General features: G+C 36.4%; 2 protein-coding genes across 3 annotated transcripts; one reads left to right on the top strand and one right to left on the bottom strand.

The window, feature by feature from the left end:
- The first annotated feature begins 2220 nt into the window (after positions 1-2220).
- On the top strand, positions 2221-12733 carry LOC111811869. Of its 2 annotated transcripts, none has more exons than XM_023698906.1 (6): positions 2221-2462; positions 5202-5402; positions 6198-6314; positions 6412-6561; positions 7096-7154; positions 7634-7844. In XM_023698906.1, the coding sequence occupies exons 1-6, from the start codon at positions 2316-2318 to the stop codon at positions 7767-7769; spliced, it is 810 nt and encodes a 269-aa protein (XP_023554674.1). In that variant the 5' UTR covers positions 2221-2315; the 3' UTR covers positions 7770-7844. The 2 variants fall into 2 exon arrangements, with proteins under 2 accessions (XP_023554674.1, XP_023554675.1); XM_023698907.1 differs by lacking the exon at positions 7634-7844 and adding an exon at positions 12641-12733 and having other exon boundaries at positions 2222-2462.
- Positions 7914-9881, bottom strand: LOC111811870 (40S ribosomal protein S5-like). The gene is made up of 2 exons (XM_023698908.1): positions 9816-9881; positions 7914-8665 (listed from the first exon to the last, which is right to left on the bottom strand). The coding sequence occupies exon 2, from the start codon at positions 8658-8660 to the stop codon at positions 8037-8039; it is 624 nt and encodes a 207-aa protein (XP_023554676.1). The 5' UTR covers positions 8661-8665; positions 9816-9881; the 3' UTR covers positions 7914-8036.
- Positions 12734-14404: the final 1671 nt, after the last annotated feature.

Below are 14404 nucleotides of genomic sequence, written 5' to 3' on the forward strand. Positions count from 1 at the left end.
TCACGTTGCCGAAAATCAGAAAAATAAAGGAGAGTGTATCGTGTCATGGGTATGCATTTGTACAAAACATGCTAGGGAAATATCCCGTGCTCGTGAACTTAAAAGTTAGAAATTGGAAAAATAACCCTCAAATCTAGAGGGCAGAAATAGCTCCCAAAGTCTGAAGTTTTAAAAAATAGTCTTGAAAACTCATTTGCACAAATATGCCTTGATATAGGGTTTTTTAAAATTTGTAGAGATCCAACCGTCTATGTCATCTCAAACGCGAGAGGACAAAAAGATCGACTCTTGGTTGCAAATTTCAAACCAAAATTTAAGCTGATCCAAGACGATTTAAGACCAAATGAGGCATGAGTTATAAAGAGGAGAACAAAGACAAGAGATGTGCAACTTTAATTGAACAAAGAGTCCCTTAGTCTCGAGAGGCTAACGAACCCCACTTTCATGCAGTGGAGGTAAGACTTTGCGACTTCTTCCACTGTCTGGGGAAAAAGATGATGACATGGTCGATTTAACTATTAATATTTTATCAATTTTACCCTCCTAATAGCGTTCTAGTAGAAATTTTAATAGTTCCCGCAAAGCTAACACATTAAAGGACCTATCCAAAAAATTAGGAGAAATTTGAGCTTGGAAAGGACCTAAACAGTACCCGAGTGTGTTTGAGCAAGTAGGTAACCGTCTCGATTTTTTCTTTAGATGTGCTCATAGGAATCGCTTGGAAATACTTTAAGAAGTTGAGTATACTCATAATGAAGTGAATATGAAAAAATTAGACCAAGAACAACCCGTTAAGAACCTACAATTATACTTGAGAATTTCTTAATAGGACAAAAAACTAAGTAACTAATGAAATCGAACCACTTAATGATCTCCACCGTGCATGAAAATTTAAGGTCGGGCCTAATATCATGTAATATTGATGCATGCTAAATTTAGGATAATAACAGCATGTTTAGGGCATAAATCAACGTTAGGAGTAAGAATGACGAAAATGCCCTTCATATATCTACTATGTTGTTTTAAGGTTTCAATCAACTCTAACCTGAAATTCTACACGCAACCAACTTATAAGGCTATGAATGATTTTTCATGATATCGTTCATAAGAACATGTTTAGAATATATACTAACCATATGGGCGAGCAACAACAAAGAACAGTTCTCATGAACCAATTTAGTGTTATTCTTCTAGAAGATATGTATTTGTTGCTCTAATCTCTTTTGTCATCTTGATCATCGTTCTTTTTCGAGAAACTTCTCGAACTTATTAAACAAGGTGGAAAATTCTTCGTTATCTGATTAATTTTTGCTTCCAAAGTCTTCGTGGATGAATCTTCACACATATTTTTGCTAAATACTTCAGGCATATCTCATATTGCTTTAGCAGATATTATAAGCGACAACTCAGTTTAAATTCACTAGAACACAAAGCATGAACCTGGTAATCTAGATTCAACATTTGATGACCCTAGCATTCCGTGCGACCTGACCAAGTTACCTACTTTTTGCTTCTAAGAGTAAAAATTATCTCCACAAACCAACACGGGTCCTTTTAACATACTTTGTTTCTCACTCACATGCGTCCTAAAAAAATTTCTAAGAGGTCACCCAACGTAAAATTACTCAAAAACACGTTTAATTTTGAAATTTTCTTGATTGAGTCATCAAAATAGAAAATGTAACTTAGAGTTAAATTGGCTAAGAGTATGGGTCATAATTTTTACGAGAACCCGCATGGCCCAATGATCTTTTATATATTTTTCCCGTAGTAATTCTAGGTACTATTGCATGTAACGTGGGTTTAGCGGTTCTAAAACCATCAATGATGGGTGAACCCTCAGATCCATTTGCAACTCCTTTGGAAATATTCCCAGAATGGTATTTTTTTTCCCGTATTTCAAATCCTTCGTACAGTGCCAAATAAGTTCTTGTAATGGTTTCCGTACCAGCGGGATTATTAACTATACTGTTTTTGGAGAATGTCAATAAATTCCAAAATCCATTTCGTCATCCAGTAGCGACAACCGTCTTTTTGCTACTCTGGCCACTAACTTTCTATTCTTTTAAGTTGTTCTTAATCGTACTATCTTCAGAATCGCTCTCATTCAAACGTGACCCTCGTTCATTTATGTATCCGTTATTTATTTGAATATCACAAAATAGATAAATGTTGTAATAATTAGAAATGGAGGATATGTGAGGGATTTGGTTAGCTCCTCATATATTATTCGTTTACAGAAAAAAGGGGAAGAAAAGTATGAAAGAGAGAAGAGAAAATCAGAGGAGAGAGCAAAAGGAAGGGTGCAACGCGCAATGACTTCTGCTGCTGCTTCTTCTTCTTCTTCTTCCTCTCTATCTCTTCGATTCATTAACACTCCCAATCCCTTCTTCTCCCCAACCCCTAATTTCCCTCTTTTCACTCATTTCTCCACGCGCCGCCCTCCTCTCAATTCAACTTTGGTAATTTCTCTCCCTTTTCTCCATTTCTCTGCTCTTATTTTTGTTCTTGTTGTTTTGGTGGATGTGGATTGGTTTGTCTTCGAATATCTCTAGTTTTACTGACTGATTCCGAATACTTCCCGGAATTGACAGAGATTATTGAGAAAATTTGAGAAAATTTGAGAAAAATAGAGGGTTATATGGACGATAAAACTACAATTAGTTGTTGATGTCAGTCGATTATGAACTCTTGAAGGCGGGTAGATAGTCTGGAGTTTGCTGATGTAAGGCATTGATTTTCTTTTGATGAATTTTCATTTTATGGCTCAAAATGAAAATTCCTTAAACTACAATTAGGATATTTCTTTCAAAGGGGGGGTCAAGTGCCAATTACAAATGGAAAGTAAGGAACTACATTAATCTCCTGCCAAGGGAACAGTCGAGTCTACGATTCGAACGAAGGTCTGCTCGAAAAATCCTGTGATCCCTTAAGAAAATTACACAAGAAGGGAGGTAGGCATTATACCCTTGAGCTGGGATCCCATAATAAAATTGTATTTCCAAATCATATTGTAAGGGAGATAGCATTATACACTTTAAAGCTGCCTTCCGGCATGTCCAAGTCCAATGATCGATGAGGTTATTTGGTTGGAAATCTGCCAAAATATGAGATACCAGGAAGATTTTAACAAAGGTAGCCAACCTTAGTATTACTCAATTGGGTGAGACGTATATCCACGACGAAGAGGTCAAAGGTTCAAATTCTTATACTCCAATGTTGTTGAACTCTAAAAGGGGGAGAAATAAAAAGATCCTTCCAAAAGTACGTTGAAGAGCCAAAGCTTACGGCCACTTTCATTCTTGAGTAAATAAGGTCTTTGTGCTAGAGAGTATTTTTTCTATAACCTCTTGGAGAATGAAGAGAAAGTGCCTGATCTCTTGCTAAACTGGAAGATCATCTCCCAATGTCATTAGTTCAATCATTTACCCTGCAATTATTGAACTCAAAATAGAACAATTTTATACCATTTAAGATGTTATAAATAGTGCATGGATTTGTATGTCCTTTTTAAGATAAAGATAGGTTCTTAATGGGTAATACAGACAGCTTTCTCAATGGGTAATTTATGGAGAAGGGGGCATTGTGTAGAGTTTTAGGATTCTATGAAGATGCTTGATATTTAGTCTAGTCTGAGTGCGACCGTCAAGATGCAGTAAAAGTACATAAACGTTGTAAGTTCGTGAGTTAATGTCGAGATTGATTTAACTATATTTCTGGGATAACTCCTCTTTCCAATCCCCGATTCTCTCTCATTTATGGAAGCATTACTCTCCTAATTTCTATTTGCTTGATTTGCAATTGAGGGGCTCGATTGAACTTGTTTTTGTTGGGTTGGATTTTTGTGCTTTCATCAGTCATAAAGCTTTTAAGTAGGATTTCATTTATGACATAGACTCGGGTTCTGAAACACTCCTTTTCTTGTTCATCTAAAGGTGATTATAAAAATGAAGGTTCCTCATTTGTTGCTCTTTGACTGGGTTTCTCTGGGAAAACTAAATGAGCAAGTAACTACTTTCTTGGAAACTCTTGATGTATGGTGATTTTGTTGTTGAATTGTCAGATAAATTTATATTCATTTTGAGAAGCAAAAGAGTCAATTTTCATTGAGAATTTACAAAAGAAAGGAATGAAGGTCTCAACTCCAAGCCTTCTAGAGTATGATAATGATAGGAATGTATTAGGGTGTTATTAGGATATTAAGAGTTGGAATTTATTTATCAACAAGGACACTGAACCAAGGGAAGAATTGTAGAGCTTCTTCTCTCTCTATCCCAAGTACAAAACTCTCTCTAACAAGATACACTAGCAAAATCATACCCTTTCGAACCCGTCCTTATAGTATGTATCCATCTCTCACTACAACCCACTCTTGAGCTCCACCATTCTAACTAACTAATAGCAACATAATTCCCCACGCTCCTTCCTCATGTGCCTATGTTTATACACATGCTTAATTGGGGTTTATCACTACTCGACCCCCCAAAAAGCCACCTTATCCTCAAGGTGTAATTCAGAAAATCGCCATGGAAATTTGAGTAACATCTTCCCAAGTAGCATTAGTGACATCAAATCCCTCCCATTGAAGCAACACTTCCAGCTTTCATGCATCTCCAGGAGCTTGTCTCAACCCCAAAAGTTCGATGAGCTGCACATGAATCAACAACTCTGGCAAGAGATTATGTGGTAGAAGCAATTTGAACATAGTTCAATTAATTAACACATCGTCTTTGACCAAAAAGTAAGACGTTCTAATTTCTATCCAGTTAGGCCTCCTATTACTAGTACTGTTAGGAATCACGAACCATCTATGATGGTATGATATTGTCCACTTTGAGCATAAACTCTCATGGTTTTGCTTTGGACTTCCCTAAAAGGCTTCATACCAATGGAGATAGTATTTCTCACTTATAACCCCATGATCTTCCACTAAATTAGCCAATGCGGGACTCCCTCCCAACACTCCTCAACAAGTACTTATGTCAGAACTCAGAAGGAATAAAGATGGGATGAGTGGGGAAGGTTGACTTAATTAGCAATCCTATATTGTTGTGCTTCTTGTCAGTTGGGTTGTTTTTATTTTTATTTGGGCTTTGTTATTATGGACCTTATTTGTCTTGTTGTTATTATGGACATTTGTGGGCATTTGGTTTTCACTAATGATTTAATATAAGGGGATATTTTTTATGTACTGGTTATAGTTGATTCAAGGGCATAGAAGAGGAGATAAAGATGGAGATGGTAGCGTGCCTCGGAAGAAGAATACAACACAGATGTATGGATTTGGGTCTAATGATGAGTCAGGCACTCAAATTCCAACCCAAGCCCAATCCATTGTGGAAGGATCAGGGTCAGTTATGGTGTCTGAGTTCAAACCAGTTCCTGATGTTGATTATCTACAGGTGAGTGTTGCGGGTTCTCATTTTTTCTTTTTCCTTTTCTTTTTAATGGCTATGAAACTAGTAACAAGTTTAGTCCTACTCCTGTCCTTCCTCGAAAAGGAAATAGAAAAAACGAACAAGCTCACAAAATGTCCTCAACTACCTATAAGAACGGGCTTCAATTCGAAAAGCCCCGACATTGAAACAAATCTTTGGATAACCTTTTATTAAAAGCTTACCCAATAAGCAGTAAGTGGACCTAGTCTTTGCCTTCTTCAGTGGCCAAGTTTCAGCGTTCAACGTCGGCCTACCACCTTTCTTTTTCAAGGTTGAGCTTCTTCAATTCAAGTAGTGTCTTTTTCCTATTCTTATTGGTAAATAGCGTCTGAAAGTGAAGACATTATTGAACGAAAGAGATGTCGGGTCGGTCAATTGTATTAGGTAGGAGATGTAGGACCTGTCTTAACTGTATTGCTATTCGGTTCCATCCACGATCCCACCCTATTAAACTTCCGAATGTTCTCTCTCTTTGACTTTTCAGTGAAAAAAAGGGGGTGACAATCGGTAGACTTAAATTTCTATGTCGCCGTCTCATCACTGAGCATAGATTGATGATAGAGATGGCTTTTGTGCCGGTCAATCTGTATCCCATTCTTCAAGTATAGTTTTGTTTGATCACAGATGGGCGAGTGATCCATACTTTCAGCCACAGCTCTTAGTTAGCCACAGCCCACAATTTCTCGATGATAGTGCTTGGTGTGAAGTTGATCTCCTTCCAAATTACAATGTGTTTTTTTTTTTTTTTTACTTTTGCAGGAGTTATTGGCTATTCAACAACAAGGTCCAAGAGCCATTGGTTTCTTTGGAACTCGAAATATGGGTTTCTTGCATCAAGAACTCATTGAGATTCTTAGCTATGCAATGGTTATAACGGTAGAACATGTGATTTAATGTGATGCGTTATACAGAGGGCTATTCTTTGTTTGATGACTGCATAACTTCACATTACTTGGTATCATCGTCTGTGCAGAAGAATCACATCTATACTTCAGGAGCATCTGGAACCAATGCAGCAGTTATCAGAGGTGCATTGAGGGCTGAGAAACCAGAACTTCTTACTGTCATTTTGCCACAAAGTTTGAAAAAACAACCCCCTGAGAGCCAGGAATTATTATCCAAAGTAAGTTTGATTGCCTATAAAAATCTTTACTTTACTTATTTATGTGAGAGATATCAATTGAACAGTGTTTGTTCTTGTTCATCCTCTCTTTGGGCTCTCTTTGGCTTCCCCTCAAGATCTTTTAAAACGCGTCTGCTAGGGAAAGGTTTTCACACCCTTATAAAGGGTGTTTCGTTCTCATCTCCAACCAATGTGGGATTCTCACAATCCACCCCCCTTCGGGGCCCAGCGTCCTTACTAGCACACCGTCTCGTGTCTACCCCCTTCGGGGAGCAGCCTCCTCGCTGGCTCATCGTCCGGTGTCTAACTCTGATACTATTTGTAATGGCCCAAGTCCACCCCCAGCAGACATTGTCCTTTTTGGACTTTTCCTTTCGGGATTTCCCTCAAGGTTTTTTTTAGAACACGTTTGCTAGGGCAAGATTTCCACACCCTTATAAATGGTGTTTTGTTCTCCCCAACCAATGTGGGATTCTCAATTGGATGTCATTTTATTGAATTCTTTATCTATTTCGATTGTGTTGAAATTTGTAGGTTAAGAATGTGATAGAGAAGCCCTACAACGATCACCTACCTTTAATAGAAGCTAGCAGGTATGCTTTTTTCTTTGTTGACTTATTTACATTTAATGATTTTTAATTATATTTTGTTGATAAAAGAAAAAGAATTAGTTAATCAATAATCAAATTTGACTTTGATGTACCATAGTCAATTATTTTTGTACTTANAAATAGATTTTGAGCTTCAATTTTTTTAATTAAATTTTCATTTATGGGTTTTTGGTTCGATTACAAGTCAAGTGTCAAATAGGCGTTTAAACTTTAAAAAGCTTTTGACAAGTCATTAAGTTTTCAATTTTGTGTCTAACAAGTACCAGACTTAAAAACGTCTAAGTCCCTAAACTTCAATTGTGTCCAATATATCTTTACCTATTTGACTTTAAAACCCTTCGGGACAAACTTCTATTATGTGTTGTTTCATGAATTTAAAATCATAATTTGGGTGTAGCTTGTCGAAGTATCATTGCATCGTGTAACAGAAGTCTTAAGGTTACCTTTGTTGAAAATTGCAGGTTATGTAATATGGACATTATTTCTTATGTACAACAAGTCATTTGCTTTGCATTTCATGATAGTAGGTTGCTCATGGATACTTGCCAAGAGGCAAAAAATCTTCGAAAAATTGTTACACTTTTTTATCTCGACTAAGTTGCTTGCTTGAAATTCTGTAAATACATTGTTTAACAGAGTTTATTGCCTATTCTGCATAATTTTGCTTGTGAAGTTGTTATTACAACCATAACTTTCAAAAGAGAAACAACCAAAACAATTATGAACCAGAACTATAAGAAATTTTCAGTCAAAAATAAGGATATGAATTGGCGCAACAAGGAAGAAAACAAAACTAGTGTTCATTAGAAGAATGAAGAACAGAAAACTGTTGCTGTACGAATGAAACGAACCCCGAAAAAAGGCTCAACGATTTGCCTTTGCAACTCTCTCAACCTCATCTTTTTTCTTGATAGCATAACTGTTAGATGAACCCTTTGCTGCATTAATAAGTTCATCAGCCAAGCATTCTGCAATTGTCTTGATATTTCTAAAGGCTGCTTCACGAGCACCGGTTGTAAGAAGATATATTGCTTGGTTAACGCGTCGCAGAGGGGATATATCAACAGCTTGACGCCTAACAACACCGGCTGAACCGATTCGAGTAGCGTCTTCACGTGGTCCACTGTTAACAACGGCATCAACAATAACTTGAATTGGGTTGAGATCAGTTAGAAGATGAATTATGTCCATTGCATGCTTAATAATCCTTACTGCCATGAGTTTCTTCCCATTGTTTCTACCGTGCATCATAAGTGAATTTGTGAGCCTCTCCACAATTGGGCACTGAGCTTTTCGAAAACGCTTGACAGAGTACCTCCCAGCAGTGTGGGGGACATAGGTAGCATGCTTGGAAGGAGCAACCCCGATGTAATCAACCAGAGACATGTCGTTCACATGGATATCATCGAAGCTCCACCGATTGAATAGCTTCACATCGTTATGTGTCTGGCTCAGTTCCTGGTTTGCCACTTCAACTTCAACAGCCATTGTTCCTGAACAACATCAAACACAAGAAAAGTGAGTGCTGATTGGTTGGGTTGCTAATTTGTGAGAATCCCACATTGGTTGGAAACGAGAACGAACACTCTTAGTGTGGAAACCTTTCCCTGACAGACCGTTTTAAAGCCATGAGGGGAAGCTTTATAAGGGTGTGGAAACCTTTCCCTAGCAGACGCGTTTTAAAGCCATGAAGAGAAGCCCGAAAGATAAAGTCCAAAGAAGACAACATTTGCTAGTGATGGGCCTAAGCCGTTACAAATGGTATGAGAGTCAAGCACCGAGCAATGTGCTAGCGAGGCGGTTGTTCCCCGAAGGGGGACAGACACAAGGCGGTGTGCCAGTAAGGACGCCGGGCCCCGAAAGGGGGGTGGATTGTGAGAATCCCACATTAGTTGGTGAGGAGAACGAAACATCCTATAAAGACATGGAAACCTTTTCCAAGCAAGAGTGTTTTAAAGCCTTTTCCAAGCATGAGTGTTTTAAAGCCTCAAGGGAAGCCCAGAAGCCCAAAAGGAAAAGCCCAAAAAGCAATATTTGCTATCGTTGGGTTAGCCACTTTCATTTGCTACCATGATGTCCAAATTATATGCTCATAAATTCCTCTTCTCCACAACGATCAATACAAAACCCGACATTTTCCCTCCAAAAATACAGCCAATATCAGGAATTCAAATAAAGAGTTCCAAAAGATCAATTCAAAAATTAGATAATAGGAAGGATCAAGGAGTGTCTATAATCCAAATTTCTTCTCAAATTGAAATCATAAGACAAGGTTGGGCCATAAAAGTTGTTCTTCCAATTCCAAAACCAAATATCCTGGACTTATCACTTGAGAGTTGAAACTAAATACAATCCTAACAGAACTCATTTTCAAAGACAACTAAGAAAGAAGAACTGAGATGAACAAGAGTAATAGAAACACAACAGATCAAGTATTTCAATCCAAGACATGAAGCACGTAAAGTTTCACCAATCCCAGCAAATCTATGGAACAACAAAACTCGAAAACCTCACCAGTTACTTCCAACAAAACTAAATCTCAAGTCGACTTCGGAATACGCATACAATGCTGAAGAACTCCAAACAAAAAAAAACAAGTATAGGCATTACAGAATGAAAAGTATGAACGCCAAGGTGATATACCGTAATCGGGCGGCAAAGGCGAGAAGCGGCTAATGTGAAAGGATGAACAAAGGGCGTGGAGGAAAAGAAAAACCCTAAAAACATACATATATATATATATATTTATTTATTTATTTATATATTTATTTATTTATTTTAAAAACCGGTTCGGTTTTTTTTTTTTTTTTTTTTTTTTGGTAGTAATTATTTATTGATACCATAACTTATTTAAATATAATTCATTTTTATTAGGTATCATAATATTAATTTTTAATTGATGTGTTGTTATTTTTTAATATCAATGAATTGTTTGGATAAAAAATATTATTATAAAATAAAATTAAGAAAAATTACATTTTTGGTATATGAAATTAAGATAGGGTAGCATGTCACAACCGATCTTTCAAGCCACGACTTAGTAAAAACTTGAAAACACAAAAAGACATAAAAGAGGACGGTAATTTTTTTTATTTGCATTTAAAACAAAACAAATATAAAACATAAATACATTTTATTTACAAATTTTGAATTTGAATCTATTGAGCCCGACAAAACAACTTAAAACACTAAACGTTTGAAAACTCGATGTCGCTTTATATGGTACCCACTCCATTCTCGATCGTTCTTATTCTTGTTATTGTTTTGTTCTCTAATACACCCCCCTAAGATATATGGTACAAGACATGAACCTGACATCTTATGTCCAAGGCTTCATGCGTTCCAAGTGACACAATCGGAAAACCTACATCCAAAGCTTTATGTCTTCAAAGCTACGTAGTCTGAACTTGCATCTAGGGCTTCATGTATTTTCTGCGATACAGTCTGAAATCTACATTCAAACTTTCTTATGTTCCAAGTCATATAGTCTGAAACCTACGCCCAAGATTTCTTACGTTTCAAGTGATTTAGTCTGAAAACCTATGCACAAGGCTTCTTACGTTTTAAGTGACATAATTTAAATACTTATGTCCAAAGCTTCATAACTTCCAAGCAGTGTAGTCTAAAACCTGCATCCAAGGCTTCTTACATTCTAAGTGATGTAGTCTGAAAACCTACATCTAAGGCTTCCCACATTCCAAACGATATAACCTGAGTGATTAACACGTTGTACCGTGGGAGGTTTAGGGGTTTTTTTGTTTTTTGAATTTGAGGACCTTGGTTCTTTTTCCTAAGATTTCCTAAGTACGCTTGTCTATCCACTTGATGAGCAAGTTGTCGGTTTAATCCACCAAGGAATTTATCCAAAGTACGCTTGTATATCCACTTGATGAGCAAGTTGACTGCAAGATGTAACAATTTTTGCATATCAAAGTATGTTTGTCTATCCACTTGATGAGTAAGTTGTCGGTTTAATCCACCAAGGAATCTAGCCATTTTATCCTCCTCATCTTCATCATTGCATGCTCTATTCATAAGGGTCTCCATTTGATATGAACCACGACCAAGGAATTTCCATACCTCAAGGTCTAATTACAAGAAAGAAAGCCAAAAAACTACAACAAACCTTGTACACTTATATTCAAGCTATGGTGATCTCATCAAAGGAAATTATAAAAGACGCTAGAGACCTCTCTTATATGTTGTGCAAAGTTGAGTTTCAAGAAAGAGATGCATTAAATGTACTCTAAGTTGCATTTAATGAACCCAGCTAAATTTTGTGGAACTAATCCAAGGATGACTAATAAGCACATTTCATTCATTGCACTATCTAATTATAATTTAAATATTTGTTTGTCATACTTAAACTAGTTTTTAATATAGGAGTTAGTTATATTGTAACCCACATAGGTTACCATATTCCACCATTAACTCGAGATTTTAATATGGAGGTTATGAGTATTTCTCATTTACTAGCCAATTTAATTTGGGAGTTATGTGTCACATACGATAAGTATAAAGTCTTCTTTTCTTTAATTAGAGACATCACATCTTGGAATTAAAAATAATAGAATTTCTCTATTTTTAGCTTTGTTGAGAGCTAAAATTTTCTTTACAAATTCTTGTGTTTAGAACTTGCATGCTAGAGTCATTCAAATGGTATTGATCAAACCTCTTGTGGAGTGATTCGAATCATGAATTTAGAGACGAGTTTTCTTTACTCTTGATCTTGACCATCAAGGTAATCTGTTTCATACTTCCCCTTGAGTTGATTCCATATCATTTGGTATCAAAGCTTTAGGCTCAAGATCGGATATATGTTTCCTTGCGTTTATCTCTTTTGATCCTCAGCTATATATATATATTTTTTCAGTTTGTGTAGCATGTTCACATTCTATCTAAAAAAATATATAGCAAAAAAAAACATTATTTATGTGCTTTAATTCATGTTTAATTCATGTTGACATATTTAATTCAGGTTCTTCTCTAAGATCTTCTAAATCAATTTTCTAAGATCAATTTTCTGGTTGGTAAAGTGATTGGATTTTGCCAATGAGTTAAAGAAGAAGAAAAGAAAGAAAGAAAGCTAGCTAGCTTATTGATGTTAAATGTCTTTTTTTTTTCTTTTTTCTCTCTTGATTATTGTATGTAACTCTCATATGTTACTACATCTTTATTAATCCTTATTCATTTTCTTTTTTTAAATTCGTTTCTTTGTCGTTATTCAGATTGCTCCTTTAATACCCTTGTTTATGTGTTGAGTCTGTTGTCTATTCATTTTGAATTGCACTTAGCTCTATAACATAGCTTGTCTCACATCCCAATTTTGTTTGGTGTGTGATTTGTGTGTGCTCGATTGTGAAGNTCATTGAAGTATATTGTATGATTGATGTCTTTTGGTTCATATCGCTTGTGAGGTCCTTTTTTTTTTTTTTTTTTAACTTTCTTTTGTAGCATGGAAAATCCAGACGACAATCCTAACATTATTGATGCACGATTGAGAGAATCACAACAATGAACCATGTAAAAACTAATTCGAGGAATTGAAGAGTTGACAGATCGAATAGAAAGATTGGAGATTCAAAATCAAGCTCGAGAGAGGATTCCACTACCTGCCCAATCTACCGATCAATATGAAGAAGACAATTTTGATCAACACGAGGATAATCCATAGGCGGTTGGTCGTGGCTTGATGCGAGGGAGAGATCGTGGAAGAAGGTATCATAATTTACAACAACGAGTTCCTTTTGACGATAGAATTGATCGTAACGTGGGGAGCATCAAATTAAAACTTCCCAAGTTTTTTGGTAAAACTGATTCAGAGGAGTACCTTGAATGGGAGAAAACGGTGGAGTCAGTGTTCAACTGTCATAATTTTAGTGATGAAAAAAGGTACTTTTATGCATTGCTCAATTCAAACAATATGCTCAAATTTTGTGGGATAAATTGATGTCAAGTAGGAGAAGAAATCTTGAAGCACCAATTGATTCATGGTACGAGTTCAAAGAGTCCATGAGGAAGCGTTTTGTTCCACAATATTTTCAACGGAACAAGGCGCAAAAACTTCAAGCATTGAAACAAGGACGCAAATCTGTGGAGGATTATTACAAGGAGATGGATACATTGATGGATCAACTTAATCTCGATGAGGACAGGGAGGTTCTCATGGCGCGGTTTCTTAATGGGTTAAACACAGAAATTGCAGACAAGACTGATTTACCGCTTTATTCTGATATCGAGGAGTTGTTGCACATTCCAATTAAGATCGAGAGGCAAATCCAACAAAGGTCTCCACGGTATTCTTCTAAAACTTTTTCCAATTCTACTTCTACATGGAAAAAGGATAGTAAGAACGTTGATTATAAACATAGAAATCAAGAGGTTAATGAGAAGCCTCAAGCTAAATTTTAGAAAGGTGAGAGTTCTAGAACATGGAAAGAAAAAGTAGAAAAGTCTAACGTTCGAAATAGGGATTTAAAGTGTTGGAGATGTCAAGGGGTAGGACACTATAATAGAGATTGCCCAAACGCAAGAATTATGACCATCAAGGAGGGGAAAATTGTTACAGATGATGAGGCACATGACGACATAAATGAAGAAAATGACGAGAGAGAGGAGTTTAGTGAAGAGGACCCTACACATATATCTCTGGTTACTCGACGAGCTCTAAACACCCACATTAAGGAGGATGACCTAGACCAACGAGAGAACTTATTTCAAACTCGATGTCTTGTTCAATCTGTACCTTGTAGTGTTGCCAGTGATAGCGGTAGTTGCACCAATGTTGTGAGTTCCATTCTGGTCAAAAGACTTAATTTAAAGACACAACCACATCCAAGACCCTACAAGCTTCAATGGTTGAATGATCGTAGGGAAGTACGAGTAACTCTACAAGCTCTTGTTTCTTTTACTATTAGAAAATATGTTGTTGATGTTTTATGTGATGTTGTATCCATGCATGTTGGAGATTTACTACTGGGGAGGCCTTGCCAATTTGATCGTCGGGTAATGTATAANAAAATTGAGTTCTGCTCCCTTGCTTGCATTACCTAATTTTGAGTCAACTTTTGAAATTGAATATGATGCTAGTGGAATAGGGATAAGTGTTGTATTAATGCAAAATCAAAGACTTTTAATGTTGTTTAGTGAGAAGTNTGCAAAAGCAGAGATTGAAAAAGAATCAAGTGAAAAAAAGAGATGGAGCGAAAAGCCAAATTANGTTCGTGCAGTGC

Source organism: Cucurbita pepo, chromosome LG15 (assembly GCF_002806865.2).
Source record: "Cucurbita pepo subsp. pepo cultivar mu-cu-16 chromosome LG15, ASM280686v2, whole genome shotgun sequence".
NCBI lineage: Eukaryota > Viridiplantae > Streptophyta > Magnoliopsida > Cucurbitales > Cucurbitaceae > Cucurbita > Cucurbita pepo.